General features: G+C 51.0%; 1 protein-coding gene across 3 annotated transcripts in view; it reads right to left on the bottom strand.

The window, feature by feature from the left end:
• Nucleotides 1-21,107, bottom strand: part of MEIS1 (Meis homeobox 1) — a 110,998-nt gene extending 89,891 nt beyond the window's left edge. For 2 of the 3 annotated variants that reach the window (XM_076335023.1, XM_076335024.1), the window contains exons 1-6: nucleotides 19,142-19,976; nucleotides 17,230-17,456; nucleotides 15,403-15,544; nucleotides 14,838-14,888; nucleotides 13,946-13,996; nucleotides 12,399-12,545 (exon numbers count right to left, since the gene is read on the bottom strand). In XM_076335023.1, coding sequence (XP_076191138.1) covers nucleotides 12,399-12,545; nucleotides 13,946-13,996; nucleotides 14,838-14,888; nucleotides 15,403-15,544; nucleotides 17,230-17,456; nucleotides 19,142-19,153 — 630 coding nt within the window. In that variant the 5' untranslated portion in view covers nucleotides 19,154-19,976. Of the gene's footprint in view, nucleotides 1-12,398; nucleotides 12,546-13,945; nucleotides 13,997-14,837; nucleotides 14,889-15,402; nucleotides 15,545-17,229; nucleotides 17,457-19,141; nucleotides 19,977-21,044 lie in introns of those variants that run through there. The other variant, XM_076335025.1, reaches the window with a different exon arrangement.
• Nucleotides 21,108-23,802: the final 2,695 nt, after the last annotated feature.

Raw genomic sequence — 23,802 nt, 5'->3', positions numbered from 1 at the left:
AACCCCGCATTGTAAACCTGTCTCCTCCCTTTGATAAGAGCCCTATCGCTAGATAACATTAATCCCCGTCCCTTTCTCAACACAAGGAAACACAGCTTCTCGGTCAGGGTAGATAAAATCACTGCTCCATGTAGATTTTTTTAAGTCTAGTATCGTTCAGAAACACGCACAAAGTCGGCCTGAAACAACACCGCTACCTCCTGAAGGCTGGTGTGCAAGGCCTTGAGATGTGTTAGTCCTCCTTGGCTCCTACTGAATTTAATAGGACTGGAGTATTTTCCACATCTTTCTAGACCAGGAAAATGGCCTTCAGAGATAAATAAGAGTTTCCTGTTCAATATTTTATGTAATGATTCCTCCAAAGGTGTAAACAGGAAAAATGCCTTGCCACTTAGCCAGAAAATGAGCGTCTGCCGTCCCTTCCTTTTATTGTGTTTACGTGTTAAAAGTCATTTAAAAGGGGATCTGCCAGATGCTCAGGTCCAACTGAGACAGCGCAGGCTCTCAGATGGCTGGCTGAGGTACCGAACCCGACCTGCTTGGGCAGATTTGGGGTGAGAGGGAGCCCTCAAGCTCTCCCATCCCTCTCCCTCCCCCCCTACCAGGGGCCCAGCAGGCAGCCTTGGCGGGAGTCGGTGTTTCAGAGAGATCTGCACTTCACCCTGAACATCTGGGCTCAGGCAAACAGTGAGGGTTTACTTACAGCAAAAACCACATCTCTAAGCGTTCCCCTTACAGATTTTTGGGGGTGGTATCTTTTGGGAAGACAAAATTAACCCGTCGGGGCATCCGCTGCAAATTTTTTTACGTGCACTTAAATGCAGGCTCCAACTTCCAGCATCCCATTGGCCCAACCGGGGCTTCTTGGGGAGGGAAGGCACAAGCACAGCCCTCGCTCTGCAACAGCCATACTTCATTTCAGCTCCATCGCAAGCAAAAATGCCAAGCGTATGTCACAACTATCAAATGGTCTTTTTAGCTAACTGACAACAGACGCCATTCGGAGTCAGCGTATTTTGATTACGGCGCATTGTTAGCAGGATTCAAGAGCCCGCTCGCCTCGCAGTGTTGTTCAACACTAAAATTAAATTGTGGTATAATTAGCTTCGCTCCAGCTACACCTTTCCGTCTGAATGGATGCGATACCTGCAAAGGCTGTGCTGGGTATAAAATGTGTTCCTGATTATAAAGCGTTTGCTTAATCTCGAGGGCGCCGCCTTGTTTTTTAAGGCTCTCTGCAAGTCACGCACTCTGGTACGTGCTGCCCGTTATCTCCAGAAGGCTTAAAACTGGAATCCCCGTGATTCACATTTTCCAACGCTCATGGCCAAACCCTTCCGCAGATCAGCTCCTCCACTTTCTACCATTTCACAACAAGCCGAATCAGCAGCGAGGCAGAAGCGGCCGAGTGGCCTGGCTCTGCAAGCACACGCCGGCGGCCACAAAACACGCCGAGCCCGGACTGCGGGAGCCGGAGGATGGCGAGCTCCAGGGGTGGTTCGCCAGGCTGAGGTGGCCGTGGCTCCCCGACGCCTCCACCCGCTCATTGAGGGATGGCTTGGAAGCACGTCTGGCTGCCAGAGTCACCCGAAAAAGTTGGGCTGAGAGGTCCCTGTGGCCTCGCTGTGCCTCCCAGGGAGGTTTTGGAGTACCCAGCAGGGCTCGTAGCAGCGTAGGGCTCACAGCATGGCCCGTGGACCCGTGCCTCGGGAAGGGCAGACCTCCACCACCCTGCAAATGCTTCCAGTTAGCCCCACAGCTCTGCTCCTTCTGCAGAAGTTACTGGCGGCACTGCTACTTACTCCATCCAGTGTTTAAGTTTATCCCCTCCCTCCTTTAAATACATTTTAAAAGTGGTAATTACGCGGAAGATAGCAGAAGGGGCCAAAACCAAAGCACAAAGCCACCAAAAGCAACTTTCACCGTCAGCCTTTCGATTCAGCATAGCGCTTCCCCATGACAGCAAACAGAAATGTTTTGCTTTCTTTGCTAAACTATCCACAGAGTGAAATAATTAATTACTTTAACGTATCATCTCTTATTCTTATATATCTCCTATACCTTGCTATCACTAGATGACATATAAATTAAGGTATCAACCCTACCTGATGATAAGGGAGGAGAAGTAGAAAATCTCGGCTCACGAGCAACTAATCGTCTCGCCCCAAAACCTCAGCGACAGACCCGGGAAGAGCATATGCATCTCCCCTCCTGCCTCGTGCCGTCAGCAGAGCAGGGTTCCCCACCCCTGCCCTTCCAGCATCGCTGTATCAGTTCTCACCCAAAGGATCTCTCAAACGCTTGTCACTGCGGACCAAATCCTGGCTTGACGCATGCATGTGCATTTAAGAACAAAATTAATCCTCCCTGCACATACCAGTCATGTGTATACCCTCGCTCTGGCTTTAGGTAAAAATAATGATTAAAAAGAGATCCCTCACAGGAGTTACATGAGCGTAGCAAGACACAGTCGTACATACCATACTTTTTCTACAAAGCCGTGCCACAAAGCACTGCCACAGGCTTCATGGACATGGGAAAAGCACAACGACGCTCCCCTAGGAGGTGGGAGCCACGCTATTAAAACTGGTTTGCGCAACAGGGAGGAGGGCCAGGAGCCTCCTGGGGTAACACAGCTGCAAAATCCGCTGGGCAGAGAGGGGCAAAGGAGGGAACGGTTCAAGCATGGCAGCCACGCTGCCTCCGGTGTGCGTGGGCAGCGTGCTCCGGGCATCTCTTCCCGAGCATCCGTGCAACACCGGGCACCTCATCCTGAGCATCCCTGCAAACAGAAGGCAGCGCCGGGAAGCTGCCTGCCGACGACTCGCCCATGTGCTTGAAAGGCTTCTCTCCCCGTCACCGTCACCCTCCCGCCGCAGTGATGACCAGCGGCGTCAGTCAGCCACGGAGCCCCTGTTTGTGTCAAGCGCTGCCCAAAAAGCCTGCGTGAACACGAGCAAAGGAGAGAGCCAAGTTGTGACTTCAAACGACCTCGCAGTGACACGGCTGTACCCATCACTGAAACACAGCTGCGTCTGGGACGTAGCAGAACTACTCCCCCATAACACTGCACAACAGTACGCAAGAGAAATTTTATAAAGTACAAGCCACAGGGACACTCCCCGTATCAAAAAATCTGGCCAGCTCTGCCTATGCAAGGTACCTCTGTGGCGCGGGGGTGAGTGGAGGAGCTCAGGGGCCGAGGCCACCGTGGCATGGCGCATCCCTGTGCCTGCACCCCGAGGAGCAGAGGGGTCCTCTGCACTGGCTCAAGCCTAAAACCAAAGTGCCACCTACTGAGTCTACAGCATTCGTGTCCTCCCGGGAGGGTTTCTAGCAAGGGGCTGGCCACGGTTAATACTTAGCTTGCCGGATTAAGCCAAGTCTCGGCAAGCAGTCACCACGCACGCGAGAGCACACGCCTCAGGTTGCTGCCGAGCATCATCAAGCAGGTGATATCCCACCTGAGACCAGGGACATCTCTACACACCCCACCCCAATGCGACGGGTAGCATGTGGACAGCCAAGCGAGGGGTCAAGACTTTCACGTCCACGGATAAACCACCGCTTGCGCTGACAGAGCGTGCCCTGGTTCAGCGCAGCGTAAAACGCCGATGAGACAAAACTCCTCGTGTGCCAGGCTTCAGACATTCGTTTCTACCACTTCTATTTGCACAGCCAGCCGTAGCCCTGCACCCCGGCAAACGGGACGGACAAAGCTGCGGAGTTTTTAATCTGCTCTTCCCCGCTCCTCCCGAGAGCTATGTAGCCTTAAATGGAGCTATTTAAAGCCAGTGTTAAAAACACCAGGTTGTTACCAACCTTCTCGGTAACAACAAAACCGGACCAAAACCTAAAGACCAAATGAATGAAAAGAAAATTACAAGGTAAAGTTTGCATTCCTTGAACGTGTGCCAGCTGCAAGAATCTTAGATTACATCAATGCAGCTTTCCAAATTTTAAATACAATAATTTTCTGTATTAAGGGCCCAATAACCCTAATGGAGGCATAATTAGGCATTGATGCCATGCCCATACGAGAGAAGCTTGAAAAACTTAAATAAACTGTGAATGGCAGGATTAATACCGCAGCTTTTCATTTTGTACAGCTGTTTGAATACAGTACACTGCCTGTGATGGCATCAGCTGTTGCTTTACTCTTGGTTAGTATTTCTGAAGTTAAAACAGGCAGTTCTTTTAAGCAAATGAAGAACTACCCCTCTTATTGTTGGCCTGTTTATTTCAGCAAAGAGGGTCTGGATGCGTATTTGCTTTACATTAAAAAAAAAAAGGAAGAAGAAAAAGCTGAACTGCAAATAAAATTATCTGGCCAAATTTAAAGCCCGGTGACGCTAATAAGAGAATTTTAATTTACTGCGATGGCCCTTCAGAACGGAGGAGTAAGTAATGCAGTTTTGGAGATCATCTGCACAAGTGGGAATATCATATAGATGCCTGGAGAGTCCTTGAGAAAATAGCTCACCTCGGCCCTGATTGAAGAGGAAAGACAATACTTTGGTGAAATAGAATTCTGTATTTCTAGGAAAGGCTCCAGTAGCAAATTGCTTACTAATGCAAGAAGCCTTGTAAATTTTATTATGAATGGAATGGGCAACGGCAGGAGTGTGACACGGCGCAGCATTTGCACACACGGCTTAGCCAGTAAAAAGTAAATAAATAGGTTACTTATAACCTCTAGAAGACACCCGAAAATACCTCTAACAAAAACTCAAGCTCAGTGAACTCCAAGCAAGAATCTAAAACAGCTTCCAAAACTATCTTACCAGTATTTTTTTTGCCAGGTAAATTAGTTCTCCTGCAAGTTAATTTTCAATCCTTGGTTTTATGGTTGGAAATAACAGCTGAAAAGAGTTAATCTAGATTTCCTCGCTGTCTTTAAAAACTGGCTTATCAGTGGACATGAGAGAAACTACCTACGCAGGGAGTGCGTCAGGACAGCAAACCACCATCGCAAAATAAAATGCTCGGGTTACTGGGAGGAGGACTGATACCAGGGGGAGCCTAATGCCATATTCACCTGGGAAACGCGACCCCCAAACCGCAGCCCCCCCCGGACGGGGTGCAGGCAGCTCTCCCCCCGCCTCACAGCCCGGCCGAGCCCTTGTCCGTGCCACCTTGGCCGAATCCAGCCCCAAATCCTTGACACCGTAAAGCTTTCCAATTTTTTCCCAGGCAGCGTTAAAAACAATATCACTCTTGAGCTGCAGGAGCAGAACGGGAGGAGGGTGCGGAGCCAGCCTGCTCTCTGCAGCTCCGGTCGGGGCGATGACGAACGCCGGTGGTTAAGTGCCGCTGCGGAGATGAATATGCCTAATGAAAAGCTTACCGAAAGCTTGCGGGGAGCCCGCGCCCGGCCGGCCGAACCTCTCCAGAGCGGCGGGCGCGAGGCCGCCGGGACGCTCGGGAAAGACGAATTAACTAAAAGTTAATGTGGATGTTCTCATTCAAAAGAAAAGTGGCCTACTCCAAAGGGGATTAGGCTAAAGTGAACTAAGGCCACTTTACTTCTGAATGAGAGCATCCACACAATAGTGCAATGCACTTTAACTAATGCACTTTAATTTTACACCCAATCAATTTGTCTTACCTCTCCTGAGTGTCCTTGTGTGGACAAACCCAGAGATTCATCGAGTTTTGAGGCCAGGCGGGAACCATTAGATCAACCCATCTCACTCCCCGCGTGTTATGGGCCATTGCCTTTCACAGTTATCCCTTTATTGATCCCCAAAACTCATGGATGACTAACGTATAACCTCCAACGGGGGGGGGGGGGGGGGGGGAACATTTCTTCAGCGGGGCGCCCGGCCTGGATTTGAAGACGCTTGCAAAACAAGAAGCCACCATGACTTTCGGCAGCCTGTCCCGCCGACGGCAAAAGTAAGAATGGCCAAATTTGGGCACAAACCCTTTTCTTTCTGTCCTACCTTCCCCCATGCCCTGCTAGTTAGCAAGGAAATTGCAGTCTCTGTATTATAACATTTAAAACGCTTTTTCTGTTTTTTTAAATTGCAAACAGGCCCTTTGCTTTCAGGACAAACTCAGATTTTTTTTAAATTCACCTCGCCAACGTTTAAATTTTCAACATTTGCCCAGACGTCTACCGATGAATCTCAAACCCCCTTTTCCAAAATCCAATAACCCCCAGAAGCCACCCACCACCTGCGCTATCGCCTTTGGTACGCACAACGACCCACGTAAGCCTGAAATCTCCGCATCGTTCTTCACCTCTCGGATATATACGCCCAAAAATTAATAAACGAAGCCGTGATGGCAACAACCAGCGAGGCAGCCTGACGTGTTGAGCCTGCGGAAGCGATGGGGATCCCCCGTGCCAGCAGCCCCCTCGCTAACAGAGACCAGACCCCCGCCACCGCCGCAGAGGGGCTGAAGCTTTCCAGGGGTCTCACCTAAATTAAAAAAAAGGAGTCCCGAGGACACCGGCCTGCAGGGATTCTGCTCTCACCTACGCTCCGAGGCTGGGTTACATCTCTTTTTTTTCCTTTCGAAGGCAGTAAAAGGGGAAAGGCAACCACGCTAAGCACGCCAAAGAAGAGCTGAACCAACAGCCGGCAAGCTGTCTGTAAGTCACGTTACAGACAGTGGTGGGTTAGATACGGGGCCGTTAATCAGGGACAGAAATACACTCAAACAAGGCAAAACACAAAATGTGCGCTCTGTTAGAGTTACCCTCGCCAAATACTGCTGCGACTGCAGGAAAAAAAAACAAATATAAACACTGATTTCCAAATTTGCCGTGCAACTCAGAGCCTGCTCCCAGCAACCGAGCGTCAAGAGAGGGAGGTAACACGCCGGGGACACGAGGTGACACTGCAGCGCACCCCGGTCTCTCCTTCTCCCGTACAACCCCCACCAGGAAACAATTCCAGAAACCTTCAAAAATTTTCGCGACCAGAAACAACCCTCCTCTTTACTTTCTTAAATTTGTTTAGATTACACAAGATAGCTCCTAACTGCACGCTCATGTGACCAAAAAAACTCCAAGCGCAGAAATGCAAAACAACAACAAAAAAAAAGATATTCCCTAATTTAAAGAAGCTGTGCTGGATTCTCGCTGCTTTTTAAAGCTGTATTTATCAGCACGACCTACGCTTACTCATTTTGATTGAATGCGATATAATCTGATTTTTTTAAGTGCTAACATTGCCCACTCCGGGCTGCAGTAACCCTTCCGCGTGCAGAGCCCATTACCTTTATTGCTACCTGCGGACGAGCAGCCAGGGAAGACTCAAACCCTCAGCCATAAAGGTTAAATTTAAGGTAAAACTCATTTTTTCACAACTTCCTTGCAAACCTCCAAGTTGCCGCAAAATACCAATCTGTGGTCCCTAACGCAAAGACGCCGTGAGCTCCTGCTTACGGCAACGCCTCGGGGTACGCTCGCACATGTTTAGGACGAGTTCCAGGATTACCTGGGGTTTAAACTCAGCTCTGCCAGGTTTGATATTGAAAAGGATGCACAAAATTCGGAAATTAAATTATCCTTTGCAACAAAAAGCAACTTCAGTCTGAAAAACTTTACACGGAAGTTAGGCCTGAGCATGCAACTTCAGGAAGGCAGCAAATATTTTACTCGGCTGTAAGGACAGATACGTTTGGGCTCCTGAATGATTTTTAAAAAATCCCAAAAAACCAAAACCAACACAGATTCTTGAATTGAAATGAAATCATAAATTAAAGCAAATATATTCAATCTCGTATCTACTTAACAATGTGTTTACTTGCTTAAAGAAACAGGGCAAAGAAAACCTTATTTTGCTAACACAATTTCAGACACAGTGGTTCGGATGGTAACAGGTCCCGAATATAAATTAACGTGTTGTATCTTTACATTACTCTGCCAAACTCAGGCATGATAACAGCTCCTAAATATCACAGCAAAAAAAAATTACCCCAAAAGAAACAAAAAAGCAGTCACTGCCTCAAGCTGGCATAAAGTCAGAGGAAGAAAATTAAATTTTGAGTCTTTTAAACATTATTTTATTGGTCCTCCTCAGAGCCCTACTTGGCTGTAACTCTTTTATTATGCAGAAATGAATTCTACCTTGCACCCTCTGCCCTGCATCTTGATTTTCATGCCGGTGCCTCCAATATGGGAGTGCATATACTGAAGGCATTAATATTCTTAGCTCCCCCCCTTAAAACCATACATGGCTCAAAAATACCTGTGAAGAAGTCCTCAAGTAAAATAGTATTTCTCAGTAATTTTTTTTTTTCCCCAAGGCATTATTTTTGTATTGGCTGCAAGGTACAGCTAATATATTTGAAGTATTTGGGAAAGCTAGTCTAGTCATAACCGGTCGATGCCCTGAACAACCCATCCACCTTCAGATACACTATATATTGCGTTCCAGTTTATGATCCTTTCTTTGTAAAGAACAGATTTTAAGTAATTTTTCCATTTTTAAAAAAGCTGCTGTCTATCCGCGTTTTGTTTAGAGAAACTCAGCAATTGCGCGCATTAAAAAAAAAAATCTATTGCAACATAAATAGAAGTGTCGCTTTATTATATACATATATATATAAAAGATATACTATCACCCAAGAAGGGCCATCTAAAACGCCACAGTTGCAAACATTTAAGACTGTAACAAAAATGACTGAGACTCTAGTATCAGTTTACTATCCTTCAACAATTTCCCTGACAGTGAAGTCAAATAATGTTGAATTATGGACCTTCTTACAGGAAGTCTTATTTCATGTTCATTTTTTGATCATTTCCCTCCTAGTCCCTATAGGAATTTGGCTCTTTGCCGATTTGCCTTTAAAAGTTTCTGCGCACGTAATTGGCTTGTGCATTATTAAATTATAATTTTTGTCAAGTAATACTACTATGGATTTGCTCAACAAGTTTATTTTACGTAAGAAAATACTGTTTTGTCTCTATAAAATCCATCTTACGCTGCTAATGCACTTTATTTAAATGCGGTGGCTACTTTATACCATGTTTTCCTTAAAGGGCTTTCTGAAGGCTTTCTGTAGACATGCTCTTGTAGGGGGATTTTACAGTCCAGACTAGAGCACCTGGGTGCCAAGGTGATGTGGCTTCAAGAAAACAGCCCCACGGTAATAGTTTAGGATTACCTAAGAAACGGAATTTCTGCTATCTGACTACAGACGGTCTTTGGGTTGTTTTTTTTTTTATCGGAGGGAGTTTTCCCACCCGCATCACGCAACAGCTGTGTTTTAAATCTTTCCGGGCTCCGACAAACATCTGAAAATTTAAACATGCAAATGTTTGAAAAGCTAATGATTAAAAAAGGTTTATTTTGAAACTTTGAGGATGGGCGCAATCCTTCAGCTAGGGTTTTTAAAGTCCCGGGGCCTGGTTGATCTCGAGTTCAATTATCCCCAGCGAAAACCCCAAACTCCTGCCTTGTACTTCTGGAGCCGTAATGGTAAACAACAACTCCGCAGGTCCCACCCTGGCAGGCAGCGGGGTCGTGCCCGTGGGAGAAGGATGCTATTTTAGTGACCTATTGCCACTGAGCTAGTTAAATCACTGAACAATGGTTAGTGTTATGGGGCTTTACTTTGCAAAATCTAGCATTAGTGTCATTGCTTTCCATTAACCGGGGGACGTAAAGGCACCGGCATTGAGGGGCCTAGAAGGAAAGAAGAAATAAGGGGAAACCAATAAATAAATAATAAAAAAAACCCCTGTTAACTGTAACCTTTACTACCACAAGACAGGGAAATGTAATTAAATCCATAAGAAAAGCTTTTACGTACTTACTCTTTCACTACTCTCAAACGCGCAACCGTGGGCAGGCTGAGGGACGGCCCGCCCGGCTCCGCGCCCGGGAGCCGGCCCCTCTCTCCCGCCGCCCGGCCCTGCGCACCCGCGCTTCCCAGGGCCGCGCAGCCATAAACGCGCACCGCGGAGGGACATCCTAATTAGCCGCCCCAGCGACAAGCACTCAACACCTTATTATTTAACCATTAGGGCCCAGATACTGCCGGCCTCGCCGGGGCCGGACTTGGCACCGGAGTTTACCGGGGACGCGGGCGGCCGCGCATCCCCCGGTAACGCATCCCCACCCCCCGCGCAACCTCCGCGGCCCCCCTTGCGCCTCCCGCCCGCCCTCCGCGGGTTTTATCCGCCGCCTCGTCGGCCGGGAGGGCGGTGGGGAGAAGCGCATTTTTGCGCCTTTTCCCCTCGACGGGGAAAGCAAAGCCCCGCTCCCCCGCGCAGCTCCGCGGATGCGGAGGGGTAGCGGCGGCGGAGCTGCGCGCCCCCCTGCCCGGCGAGCGGCCGGGGCACCCCGGGGAGGCCGCCCGGCCCCGCGGCTGGCGCAGCTCCCGCGCAAGCCGGAGGCGTCGGGGCCGAGCCCCGCGGCGGTGCGCGGCCGGACCCGCGCAGCGGAAGAGGGGCCGGCGCCGGGCGCGCAACGCCCGCGCTCCTTGCGAAAAAAAGGGGGGGGGGGACGGGACGGGACACGACGACCCCCTCCCCCCGACAACCCCAAAACTATATCTGCATTTCTTTAGCTTTCACTTTAATAAAATAATGATTCGTTGGGAAAATGGGGTATAAATCTTAATTTTGGAGGCAATTAAAGTGTTGATTTCATTCGTGCCCCTGAGCCATTCTTGTAATTTGCTCAAATAGCTTTATGTACCCAGCACTCCAGAGCTTTTAGAAACCCATTTTCTAGTTAGACTTGTTGGATTACAATTTTTATTCAACAGCAGCGAGCCGAGCTTCCCTCGGCTCGACCCCCGCTGTAGGGCTCCCCTCGCTTTAAGGCGATGCGCGGGGCCGCCGCTCCCCAGGAGCATCTTCCCCGGCCCCGGGAGCATCTTCCCCGGCCCCGGCCCGCCGGGCACCTCCCTGCCGCGCCGCCCTCCGCCCGCCCCGCGAAGCTTTTCCCCTTCGTAGTAAAATTGGGGGGGGGGGGACGGGGGACGGGGGGGTCGACGACACACAAAACCCACATATGTGCACATAAACCCCTTTTTAAAAAGTTCATGCCTTCCTTCAAGCCTGCCTCCCCCTGTCACGGCACTACCAGCAGCCCGATAGCCCTTGGCAGACAGGAGAAAATATTTAAGATCCTGCCCACGCTGCAATGCAACGCACCTTTATGTCGGTAATCTATAAAATAACTCCTGGCTGACAGTGCTGGTGATAATGGCAAAGCGGCCGAGGAAACTCCTGTCTGCTTGACTGCGCCTTGCTTGAACAAAAGGAAACCTCCAGAGTCGGGAGCTGATTACTCCTAAGACTGTATTTACGAAGCCGATCGTAAAGAAGAAATAACTTGGGGGTTTTAGTCGCGGATTTTTTTTTTTTTTTTTTTTTGCCTGGGGTCCCCTCTCTCGCAGCCCGAGCGCTGCTACCCCTCGGCCGAGAGAAAGCGAGCCGACCGGGAAAACCCCGCAGTTTTTACCCAACTCGAAAAAAAGCCAGATCTCAGCCACTTCCATCATCTCGGAGCTTAATTTAGCTCTGGGCACCGCCTGAATTAGCCCCAAACGCTCCCAGTAAAAGGCAAGAATCCCAGCCTAAGCCCAGCGGAGGGGACAGGCACGGGAGAAGGGGAGGGGAGAGGGGAAAGCCAGCTTCCCCGAGTCATCCCTACTTCCCCACATCGGCTACAGCCGGCATTAAGGTTTGAACCATCCCAGACAAAACCTGGGCACCGTCAAAGCCACGCAAGGCTCTGCTGGCTTGGTTTTGGGGTTTGGTTTTTTTTTTTTTTTTCCTTTTTTTTTTTTTAAAGAGAGGGGTTGAAAACTTGAAAGCTCGAGGAAAATAATTTAAAACCTGGGTCCCGTTTTATTTTCTCCCTTTTTTTTTTTTTTCTATTAAGTAAAATAAAATGGGCGCGTTTGCAGCAGGCAGGCGTGCACAAAGCAATGTTCACTGAAGTCTAAAAGCATTCGGCCAAGGAAAACTGACAAGACGGACTAATGAACCGTAGAGACGGGAAGAAAATAGCCAGTATTTGCTAGATTTCAAACCCTCTCTGTCTTCCCCGGACCACCTATCTCGGATTTTATTATTATTTTGGTAAACGGCTCCAGCCATTCCTTTCCTAAGCCACCAAGAAGCCAGCGATTCACGGATACCACTTCTATTATTGTAAAGGGTAAATAAAATAAAGACAAAAATTAAAAGCGACAAGAAACAGGTCGAGTTTGCAGGCGATGCTTTTACAAGCTCATCTCGCCAGGTCGAATCCGGGAGCAAGCCTTAATGAAGCAATAATAGCCACATTATTCAAAAATTTTCATTTCGATGGAAATTTATCTAAAAGGGACTTAATCATATGCAAATAATAAAAGGAGGCGTAGTGACCCAGCGAGCGATCTGCATACAAATTTCAGCGTGTGCGGCGTTGGCGAGATCATACCTGATCTGTTAGATTTGCTGATCTTGTTATGTCTTCACTGTCCGATTTTGATCCGCCCTCTCTATCGTCTATGACCAAATCGATAGGCATTTTTCCTTTCAAACAGCTAATATACCGGTGGCAGAAATTGTCACATAATTCGTGTACCTACATTATGACAGAAGTTAAAAAAAAAAAGGGGGGGGGGGGAAGAGGAAAAAGAAAAAAAAGGGGTGGGGGAAAAGGAAGAAAATATAATCAGGAATACGTAAGTACAATTGACAAGTGCAACCAGTCTCCCCCTTCACCCCTGTGACATCAAAAGTCCTAAATAGGGAAACACACTGCAATTATCCCCCCGAGACCTCTAGACGCATCCAGAATTAGGAATAACTTTCTTTTCTCGCAAAATAGAGATATCCCAGAAAATTGACAGTGACAAGATGATTCACAGGCTACAACATATTCAACACCCGTGTTAAATTCATCTGCTCCCGGAGTTGTGGCCATTAGAGAGGTGACCTGCATGGGTGACATTTAAGGTAAACTATTTAATTTCATCCAGTTATTTCATCATAAGCCCTTTCCAAAGGGGTATGAGGACAGAAAAAAGGATTAAAAAAAAAATCCCGATGCACTGGGCTGAAATACATTATAGGCATCCATGCCCTGAAATCCCCCGTCGCTCTGATAGACTCGTACCTGAGCCGCCTCTATTAATGGGCAGATTTAAACACATTTCGGGTAGAGCGAGAACAACCTGCCAGTTATGGTTAGATAAAGTGGCTGAGGCTCCCGAGAAACTTTTCAACTATTTAAAAACCTCTCAAAATGTTTATTTTTAGGAGAAAGGGAATTCTCTTCTAGGCCAGCTATCAATGACACGTAAAAAATCCTCAGGAAACCAGAGTGCACTTCCAATTTAATGTGAGCTCGGATGACACCGCCTTCTTAGAAATTAGCATTCTCCCTCCTAAGATTTCTAAAATAGCCAGCAAAAACCCCTGCATTTAGGCTGCAATCTCTTTCTTCTGCTCGGAGGTGTACAATATTCCCAGGAACAAGAGACAGACACAACTATCAATTCTGCTTTGTCTCTGCAAAATGTTACAGGACAATCCGTGCCCTGAGCCTGACCTGCAGATGGCTCTTAAAAAAAAAAAAAAAAAAAAAAAAATACATTCCCCACTCCAGCTCACTGCAACCAAAGTCTCTACCTCACCACCACCAAGAAAAAATAAATTTATTTGGGTTTTTTTTTTAACCATAATTTCAGGGGCTTGGCTGAACCAACCATTTCGAGTCTCATCTGCGGCACCATAGAACTGCAACTATTTATACAAAGCCAGCAAAGTATTACAATGAACACAAGGCCTGGGCGTTTGAGAGCCCGGTTTTAGAGGCTGAAATTGTAATTAAACTGCGAAGAGAAATGGACGCCAAGATTGGTCTTGACACTAATTACCAGAAAGAAAGACATTTATGCAAATTCACCAGAAGCCTGAACTTCAGCAGTACTGAAACGGAGGAGGAAGAAAGAGAGAGAGAGAAAGAGAGACAAAAATTACCTTCTCTAATTCCAACAGATGAAACCTTAATACTTGTATGGCTTGAATCATCTGCAAAGATACAAACAACACGAGTATTTATCTCATTCCTGGATTTGGGGATATTTCCCACAGCCGCCCCTGCCGCACTTTGTAGCTTGACTTTTCTCTAGTAGTAAATAAAAAGTTGTTTTGATTTATGGCAATAACACTAAAACTTAATAGCGGTGGCTTTGTGCGCTGTTTAACGAGACGCGATCTAGAGTTAACCAAAAAAAAAAAAAAATCCCTATTGCAACGAAGCAACTAAATTATACGGATCATAAACATTTCTTTAAAAAAAAAAAAACCCACCACCACTCTAAACACCATCGCTGGCTCCTCGCTTTGCGAAAGCGAGAGCAAGACTCCTACAGCGGAGGCAAAATATTTGTTTATCCTTAAGGGAGGGGGGGGGGGGGGGGGGGGGGAAAAGAGAAAAGACCTCATTTTCGGCGAGTTAGCCAAGGGTGCATCTCCAGCCACAGCAATCCTCTACATTTCCCATCGAGCTGCTTAAAAGGTGCGTGGAGGGGCTGGCTACGGCGTGGATAAATCCACGCTCCCCTCGGGCAGGCGAGCTCGCCATCGAGCCCGCAAGCTCCCCTTCGGATGGGGCTTTCTTTATGTATATCCTTACGGGATTTTTTTACTTCCACGCAATTACCGCACCGTCTTTACTTGTAATTACAAAAATCATCGTAATAATAATAATTTAAAAAAAAAAAAATCCACGTGAGAAATTTTCAATTTAGCACCACCAAACCACCTCTCCAGAAGACACAGAAGTTTAAAAAAATAAATAAATAAATAAATGGGAAGGGAGGGTGGCGGGGTGGGGGTGGGGAGAGGAAGAAGTGTTGTTAACTCTTACCAAGTTATCCAGTTCAGGATTAGAGGAAAAGAGGGGTTTCTCTGCTCGGATCTAAAGATAAGAAAGGGGAGGAAAGGGGGGGGGGGGGGGGAATAATAAAAAAGATTTGAAATATGGAAGCAGAAAAAGCAGACGTTATTATTTCTTGCTTCATTACACTGTCGGGTCCATTATGTAACCTTTCGTGCAAAGCCCTGACTGCTGGATTTAGTACATCGGCCGAACACTTGAACAAGGAATCAAATACACCGAAAAATACCTCCGGAGCTTCCCGGGCAGAGCCCCGGCCCGGCTCCTGGGAGCCGCGCAGCGGAACTCCCCGCCTGGGCGCAGACCGCTCCGATTAATTCATTTCTTTAGGGGGGTGGTAAATGCCGAGATTTCCCGATTTTTTTTTTTGTTTTTTGTTTGGTTGGTTGGGGTTTTTATTTTTTTTGCCTCTTGCAGTAAGAGAGGGGGGAGGGGGAAACGCGCATCTTCAGCTCAACAGAGACTTGTTTTTCTCGTTACGATTTTTTTTTCCCCTCTTTTTTTTCTTTTACTGTTTCAACCCGGTTTTGCTGACCTGTTTGGCGAACACTGCTATGTCTTCATTGAAAGACTCAGAGGAGCAAACATCGCCTCCCGCTACCCCGGGCTCCCTGGGTGTGCATGTAGCTAATTCACATTTCTCAAAAATCAGTGCTAAAAGAGGGAACAGGGGGTGTCTGAAAGAAAATACAACAGTCACACACACAGAGGGGAAAAAAAAAAAAAATACCATAACGAAACAAAAAAAACCCCAAACACAACAACAGTTAGTGCCGCAGCAGCGTGCGTGGGGAGGGGGGCACCCGCCGAGAGGGGCTCCGGCACCCCCCGCCGCCTCCCGCAGCGCCCCGGCCCCTTCCCGCAGCCGGCCGGCCGGGAGCCCCGCATCTCCCCGGCCCTTCGGCGTTATCTGGCCGCAGACACTGTTCATACAACCTTAGGACAAGCTAAGAATAAAACCCAAGCCGGTTCCAGCAGCCATTTTGAATTAACTTTCCTTGTCTTTAGGGGGGAAAAAAAAAAAAAGAATAATAAATTAAAATTTCTGGACGTACACTTCTGCCTTTCATGCTTTTAATTCCCATTTTCCGCTGGAGGAGTTGCTGGGAGCGAAGGGAAAAAAAACCCAACCCAGAAAAAAAAAAGAAAAAAAAGAAACCACCCCCATCCAAATTAAAAAAAAAAAAAACAAAAAAAGAAAAAGCCCCCAAACCCACCCCCCGACACCCAGCGCCAAACAAGCCGACCCACCGGCAGGCGCTGGCCAGCCGGGCTGCCTGCCCGCTGCCTGCCCCTCCGCCCCCCCGGAGCTCCGCAGCCCCGACCCGCGGGGGGAACCAGGTGCTTTTGGGCTCTTCCCAGCCTTAAAAGCCTCCCCGGGAGAAAGGCTGCGTGTGCATCTGGCTCCCTCGGCCGTTTAATAATTTAAATAAATAAATAAGCGTGGGCACACACACACGTATATATGTATATTTATAACAGGGAGTTCATTTTTTTTCCCAGGGCTTCATGCTTTTTTTTTTTTTTTTTTTGGATACCGTACACCCCTGAGTTTTAACCAACCCTACACATTTCTGATAAACCGATAAAGAAACCGAACGACGTGATTTTTTTTTTTTTTCTTTTATTCCCTCCCCCTTCTCCTCACTGTTTGGAGAGCGATTTTAAAAGGCTCTTAAACTTCCCTTCAAACTCAAGACGGGCAGATTCATTTTAAAAGCATCTGCCGCCCAACGTAACCCATCAGCTCCCATCGCAACGGCCTAGAAACTGCTTTGCAAGCTGCCGCATTGAGAAGCATTCAATGCTGTCGGATAAAAAGTTAAAAAAATTAAAAATTAAAAGAGAAAAAAAAAAAGTAAGAGAGTTGAGAGAAGCAGCTCCTGAGTTTTCTCCTTCATAGCGCAAGGAGAGGCGAACAAGGCGGAAAGTTGGGCGAAGCGCTCCAAACTCTCCCTGCTCCCAAACTCCGTGCAGAGATTTACCACCCGGCGCAGGTTGCGCCCTGGGAATATTATTTTCCTCCTCCTCCTCCTCCTCCTCCCCGCGGTGATGCCTGCTGCCCCTCCAGCAAACTCCGGCTCCCATTTTCCGGAGCCCCCGCGGCTCCCCGTGCCAGGGGGACCCCAGCCCTCCCTCCCGCCTTTTAAAAATAATAACAACAATAATAATAACACAAATGAAGAATACGGCCCTTTTCCGCGCAGCGCTCCCCATCCCACCCTTCCCCATCCCGCGCAGGAGCAGCCCGGCCCGCGCACACCCACCCTCTCCCCCCCTCTCTCTCCCCCTCCATCCCTCCCTCCCTCCCCGGTCCATCCCGCGCAGGTTGCGCGGGCGCGGAGCCTTACGCGGCACCTACCCGTAGATGGCATCTTTATCTCTCTTGAGGGCGTCGTTGACGGAGGCGCCCATGGCGGGGGGCATGGCGTTGGCGTGGGCGGCGTGCGGGTACTGGTGCGAGTGGAGCGGCGGCCCGTGGTTGAGGTGGTGGACGGGCTGCATGGGGCGGGCGCCGTGGGGGTCCCCGTACATGGTGGTGGGGATGCCCACCCCCTCCATGCCGCCGTAGTGGGGCAGCTCGTCGTACTGCGGGGCAGAGAGAGCAGAGAGGCGTCAGGGGGGGGCGCGCCGGGAGGTCCGGAGGGGGGGGGCAGCGCCCCCGGCAGCAGCCCCGCTCCCGTCCCGTCCCGTCCCGTCCCCCCCCGGGGAGAAGCCGCTTTCCCCCCGGGGTGCGCCCGGGCTCCTCGTCGCCGGTTCTCTCTCTTCCCCCCCCCCCCCTCCCCGCGCCGCCCGCCCCGCAGCCGCTGCGCAGCCGCCGGCCCCGGGGAGGGAAACGCCGCCCCGGGCCGGGGAGCAGCAGGGCTGGGCTGCGCTGCTCCGGCCCGGCTGCCCGCACGACCCGAAATCCTCCGAGTCTGCGGCGGAGGAGAAATAATAATTAAAAAAAAAAAAAAAAAAAAGCAGGAGTGTGTGTGTATGGGGGGGGGAATCCCCATCCCCAAACCTCCCAAACCCTCCTCGTGAATGCCAGCGGTTCACGAAGCCCAAGTCTCCCTCCGCTAAACTTTTCCCGCTGAGCAGAAGTCAGGTACCTAACCCAGCCAGGATGCAAAAAGTTCAGCAGCGGCAAAAAAAAAAAAAACACAAAGCGATTTTGGGGGTTTCCAGCAATTCCACGCGAACGCACTTTTAAAGCCGAAAGGCTGGAAACGTTTGCCCGGGCTCTCGGGATTTTGGGAATGCCTTTTTTTTTTTTTTTTAAGGGTTTTCTTTGTTAAAGATTAAGGAGCGAAAGCTAACGCGGTTCCCAGGCAGCGGGGGAAACGGCCACTTTTCATCTATTAAAAGCGAAGGTGTGAATAAACACTTTTAAAGATCCCTGACACTTGCTTGGACAGAAAGAGTAAAAGGCAAGTTGTCAGCAGAGGAACTTTCCTTCCCAACCAGCACTCGGAGGGGCGGCAGGCAAATTAGGCAAGAAAACTTCTTTCCAGGGCTTTTCCCCTTCCCCAAATCCCTGCTCGCCCGACTCCGGCTGATTTCCACCCCCCACCCCCCCCAAAAAAACTTCAATTTAGGAGGTAGTTGGAAGAAAAAAAAAAAAAAAAAGGAGATCGCATCCAAAATACAAACAACAATACACATGGCAGTGCATGCTGGTAACCTCTAATTCAAATTAAAGTGACTTTCTTTTTAAAAGAGCTTTTTTTTTTTTTTTTTGCCTATTGCACTGCACCTTTTGTGACCGAATATAAAAAAAAAAAGGGGGGGGGGGGAAGGAAAGGAGGAAAAAAAAAAGAAAAAAAGTTGTGTTTACTCCCAGCTAGAAGTTATCTTCCGAAACTGAAGCGGTATATCATCACTAACACAGCAAAACGCTCAGAGACATGCACACATTCAAATATTTCAAGCACTGGTGACTTTAAAAAAGACATCGGTAGGACTAGAGCTACAAAACCAACAAATACAGAGGCTCGGACAAATTCACTTACATGCCTGCATGTCATTAATGTATAGAAAGCTTGCCTTTTCCGTGAGAGATCCGGGATGGGGAGTAAAAGAATCAAGAAAATATCAATATATACAGGTTTTAAGCCTACAAGCACGACTGATAAATCCTCCCGCTCCAGGACACCGCTTTGTGCCCCTGCTCCGAAGGGGGGGGGGGGGGGGGGGGGGAAGAAGAAACTTTTTTCGCAGCGTCTCTGTCAGCCACGTTTCAGTATTATTTCACATTTGAAATCCATTTTTTTTTTTTTTTAAATACGTACCCTTTGCGCCATCGGCCTGCTTGCTCCCTTCCTACTTCAACTTCTAATATATCCTCTTTAAGGCCAGTGTGAAAAGAAAGAAACGCGAAGTTCCCCCCCCCTCACCCCCCAAAAAAATGCAAAAATCCCTTAGCGTCGCCAGCAATGAAAGCAATCGAGTAAAATCTTCGGCTTGCTGGATCTCAGCGAAGCGATACGGTAACTCAGCATTAAAAAAGGAGGAAAAAAAAAAATAGAAGAAAAAAAAAAATCAACTCTCCCTCCTTCCTTCCTTCTTTTTTCTTTCTTTCTTTCCTCTCTCCCTGTCTGTCTCTCTCTCTCTCCCCTCTCGTTTCCAAGACAGCAGCGGGGCGAAAGCAAATATCCTTTCCCCAAATCAGGGTGGTTTTTTTTTTTTTGTTGTTTTTTTTTTTTTTTTTTTTTTTTTAAAGTGCCCCTCAAACCCAACTACCAAGTCTCATGGCTTTTTGCCACTCCGGCTGTCAATCACAGGCGAGGTTGTCAAGGTGGTGAATGACTGATGATGATCCGCTGCGTGTGCTCCCACCGCGCAGGACACCTCAAATGTTAATTTTCGAGCGCGCTCACCCAAAAAAAAAAAAAAAAAAAAAATTTTTTATAAAAAAAAAATAAAAAAATTTAAAAATCGAGGGAGGAGGAGGAGGAGGAAGAGGAGGGGGAAAAATTAAAAATTAAAAAGGCTCGCTAACGCGCCGGCTCTCCTTTTATTATGGTTATTATGATGATGATGATGATGATGGGGGGTTTTTTTTCGCTCCTCCTCGGATCGCTCCTAATTCCTCGCCGGCGCCGGCTCGCTCTGCCCCTGCGCGGCCGCCGGGCGAGGCTGGCGGAGGCGGAGGGCGGCCGGGCGCGGGGCGCGGGCGCCGGGCGGAGCGCCGCGCGGCGCGGGGCGGGCGCGGGGAGGAAGAAGGGCAGCGGGGAGGGGGGGCGGGGGGGGGTGGGGTAGGGGGGGGTGGGTGGGGGGAGGGCGGCGGCGCTGCCGCCGCCGCCGCCGCCGCGGGCCGCGCGCTGCCGGGCGTCCGCCGCCGCCGCCGCCGCCGCACCGCCGCGGCGAGCGCAGCGCAGCGCCGGGCTGGAGCAGACTGCGGGAACCCGGAAGTAGTGGTGGCCATAACAGGTCGCGTCTTACACAATGCGCTGGGCGGCAGCAACTCCGCCACCGGCGCAGGGGGGCGCGCCGCCCGCCCCGCGCCCGCGCAGCGCCGCGCCCCCGCCCCGCGGAGAAGGGGGAGGGGGGCGGGGGGGGGGGGGAGGCGTGCGTTGGATACACCGCCCCCTCCCGGCCCTGCCCTCCGCCGCCCCCCCCCCCCCCCCCCCAGCCGGTGTGTCCGCCCCACACCCCCCACGGGCGGGTGTGGGGGCGCTCCCGTCCCCTTTGTCTGGCGGCGCCGCCGCCCCGCTCCGCGCCCGCGCAGCGCCCCGGGGCCGCGCGGCCGCCCGCCCCTCTCGCTCCCCCGCGCTCTCCCCCCCTCACCCAACCAACCCCCCCCCCTTTCCCGGGCGGCTCCCCCCGCGGCCGCCGGCCGAGTGAGCTCACCCGGCCCCCGGCCGCCGCCGCCGCGCCGCCGCCGACCAATCAGCGCCGCGCCGCCCCGCGCCGCGCCCCCATTGGTCCGGGCGGGAAGCGGGGCTCGGACCGGCGCGCTGCGGGGGGGGGGGGGAGCGCGCCGGGGCGCCCCGCGGGCAGCGCCGCTGCCCGCGGGGCGCCCCGGCGCGCTCCCCCCCCCCCCGGCTCCGCGGCCGCGCTGCCTTGCGCGGGCAGCGCCCCCCCCGGCGTAGCCGGGGGTCCGCTCCCGTCCAAAAGCACAGCCATCCCTTCCCCCGCGGGCCCCCGCCGGTCTGGGAGCCGAGAGCTCGCCGCGTCCCTTCCTCCCCGTACCTGCGGGCCGGGCTGAGCGGAGCCCCGGCGGGACGCCGGCGGGGAGAGCTGCCCCGGCCCCATCGCATCTCCTGCCCGGGGTGGAGGAGGAGGAGGAGGAGGGAGGAGGAGGAGGGGGGGGGGAGGGACACGAGGGAGAACCCCCGCCGCCCGGTAGCCCGGTTACTCCGGCAAAAGCCCCGAGGCAGGGGGGGAAGCCGCTCCGCCGCCGGGGACGGCGGGCAGCGGCTCGGCCCCCGCCGCCACGTCTCAAACTTCGGGGGAAACCCGTTTCGACACCCCCCGCCCCCCCACCCGCCCCCACCCCCCTTTTCCGCTAGGACCGGCCTTTTACCCCGGCGAGGGAAATAAAGACCTCTCAGGTAAGAGCCATTTTAATGCACTAACCCCCACCCACCCCACGCGTCCGTGGCGGGAGCCGGCCCACGGGCGTGAGGTTGATCTCTCTATTTATTTACCCCGGGGGAAAGGCGCTCGGTAACGATTCCCCGTCTCGCAGGTCCCTTGCAGGGGGAGGCTGCAGCTTAAATCCCAGAGATGCAATCCCCTCCTCCCCCATCCCTTTTTCCTTCCCCTCCTAAAAAAAAAAAAAAAATTAAGGGGGAAAAAAAAAAAAACCAACAGACCCCAACTCAACCCAAACAACCCAAGAAAAACCTTTCAAGCGCCTCTACCAGGCCTTTATAAGATTAATTCAGCGCAACCCAGCCTAGAACACTTTTACAATGTAATTACAGTCGTACAAATTGTTTGCCCAAACCTCATTCTGGATAAGGATTTTACAATTAGCAAACAGTTATTACTCTTAGGGCTTGCTGCGGGGAATCGCGCCGCGCGCCTCTCCGCTTGCAGAACACCGGCCATAAAAAAAAAAAAAGAAAGAAGAAAGAAAAAGGGGGGGGGGGGGAAAGCCTAATCCCGGGCAGCAATTAATCATCTATTAAAAGGGAAAAAGTAAACGGACAGTTCCGCGCTACCTCGGTAAACTCCATCACCGAGGGCGACGGGCTGCGCGGCGGCGGCGACCCGCGCAGCATCTCGCCCCGCTGCCTTTTTAGGCGAGGCGGCTCTATTTTTTTTTTTTTTTTTTTTTTTGGCCAAATCTTTCCTGTTTTGCAGGAATCTACTGACGCTTGCCCATCGCACGGTGGAAAGAGGGGAGGGGAAAAAAATTAGGGATGGGGGGGAAATGAAAAGCAAAGAGCGAGGGGGTTTGGTGGGTGCCCGGGCCGGGCAGCGGCCCCCCCCCCTCCCCCCCCGGCTGGAGCCGGGCCTTTCGCGGAGGGGTCCGCCGAATTGAGGCAAAAAAAAAAAAAAAAAAGGCGTCTGGGGAGCAAGGGAGCCTCCTCCACGAGGTGGAATCTGGGTGCATTTGCTTATCGGATAATAAATGAGGCTTTTAATCGGGCTGAATTTCCCAGCTTAAGGAAAGAATTAGTCATACCTAGGAACAATCCAATGTTTTCTAGCTGGCTTCCCTGCCGCCTTCCTAGCGGGGATTTGGGGGGGGGGCGGAATCCAAGCGCGCTCTTTCGCCATTAATATTGAAATTTGGAAACTGAAATAGGAACAACCAGAAGAGACAAACAAACAAGAAACCGCAGAAGAAAACGTTTGAAAGGCGGCCGAGAGATAATCCAGGAATGCCTCAGATAAGGGGGGGGGGGGGGGGGGGGGGAGCGATACGCGCGGAGATACCCGAAAAGTCAGAGCCCGATGAAACGGTGGAAAGAGGGATGGGGAAAGAAAAAAACCCCAAACCAACCAAACCCCAAACCTGTTTAAAGACCTATTAAAGGGCAGACCCGGGGGCGGGTGCGGGGCGAAGCGATGATAAGAGGAGGTTAACTGCGAGGGGTTTGAGCGAGCAGGCGAAGCGCAGCGCCGGGAGTTTCGGGGTTTGTTTACTGGCTCCCGACTCCTCGCAGCACAAAGAGCGGCTGGTCCGGCTGGGGAGTCAGCCCGAGGTCAGCTTGTCCTGTCCAGCAGCTACAGGCAAAACCGATCGGGCCCTGGGTGCCGCCGGCGGCCCGGCCCGGGCGACGCGGGACCGGCCACCCGGCCGCGGCAGCCGGCGGAGCGACCCGCGGAGAAGCCGGGGGTGGTGGTGGTGGTGGTGGGGGGGGGGATGGCTGACCGCTCCCGCCCCACCGCCGGCCCTGACGTTTGCAGAAGTTATGGGGGTCTTTTATTAATTAAATGGAGGGCTTCATAAAATATTCCCAATAAAATTTACGGTTGTCTTAAAACTTTCTAAACACCGCTATAAATTTTTTTAATAAAATTAACCGGGAAATGAGTTACTGGCCGGGATTTTTGTCACTTCAGCTTCTCCGGCAGCGGTGCCGGCGGAGGGGAGGGAAGGCACGCACACACAAAAGGAGCCTTTCAGGGACAAAAGTTGCGGCGGCTGCCAGGTTTACCCCGCGGTGGCACCTCGGGGCAGCCCGGGCGAGGCGAAGCGGAGCCGACCTGAGCCCCTGCCCGGCGGCGCCCTCCTATTTCACCCTACGGTTAGACAATTCCAGCCTAAAATCCCCAGAATCACCCCAGAGCCCGGCAGCACGATAGTGTTGGGGTTGGGCTTTTTTGGTTTGGGGCTTTTTTTTGCTCACACGATCTAGGCGCCACAAGTCCATTTGTATTAATTTGGAAGCGCTGCTCCGCTCCGGTGTTCGCAGCGGTACCTGTATTTAGCCCAGCTGCCCGCCGCATTTCTTTACTCCCTGCCTATGCCAAGCCTTCTCCCTTTGCTATT

Source organism: Aptenodytes patagonicus, chromosome 3 (assembly GCF_965638725.1).
Source record: "Aptenodytes patagonicus chromosome 3, bAptPat1.pri.cur, whole genome shotgun sequence".
Classification (NCBI taxonomy): Eukaryota; Metazoa; Chordata; class Aves; order Sphenisciformes; family Spheniscidae; genus Aptenodytes; species Aptenodytes patagonicus.
Note: the sequence above shows the minus strand (reverse complement) of the source record. Positions and strands in the feature narration are given on the sequence as shown.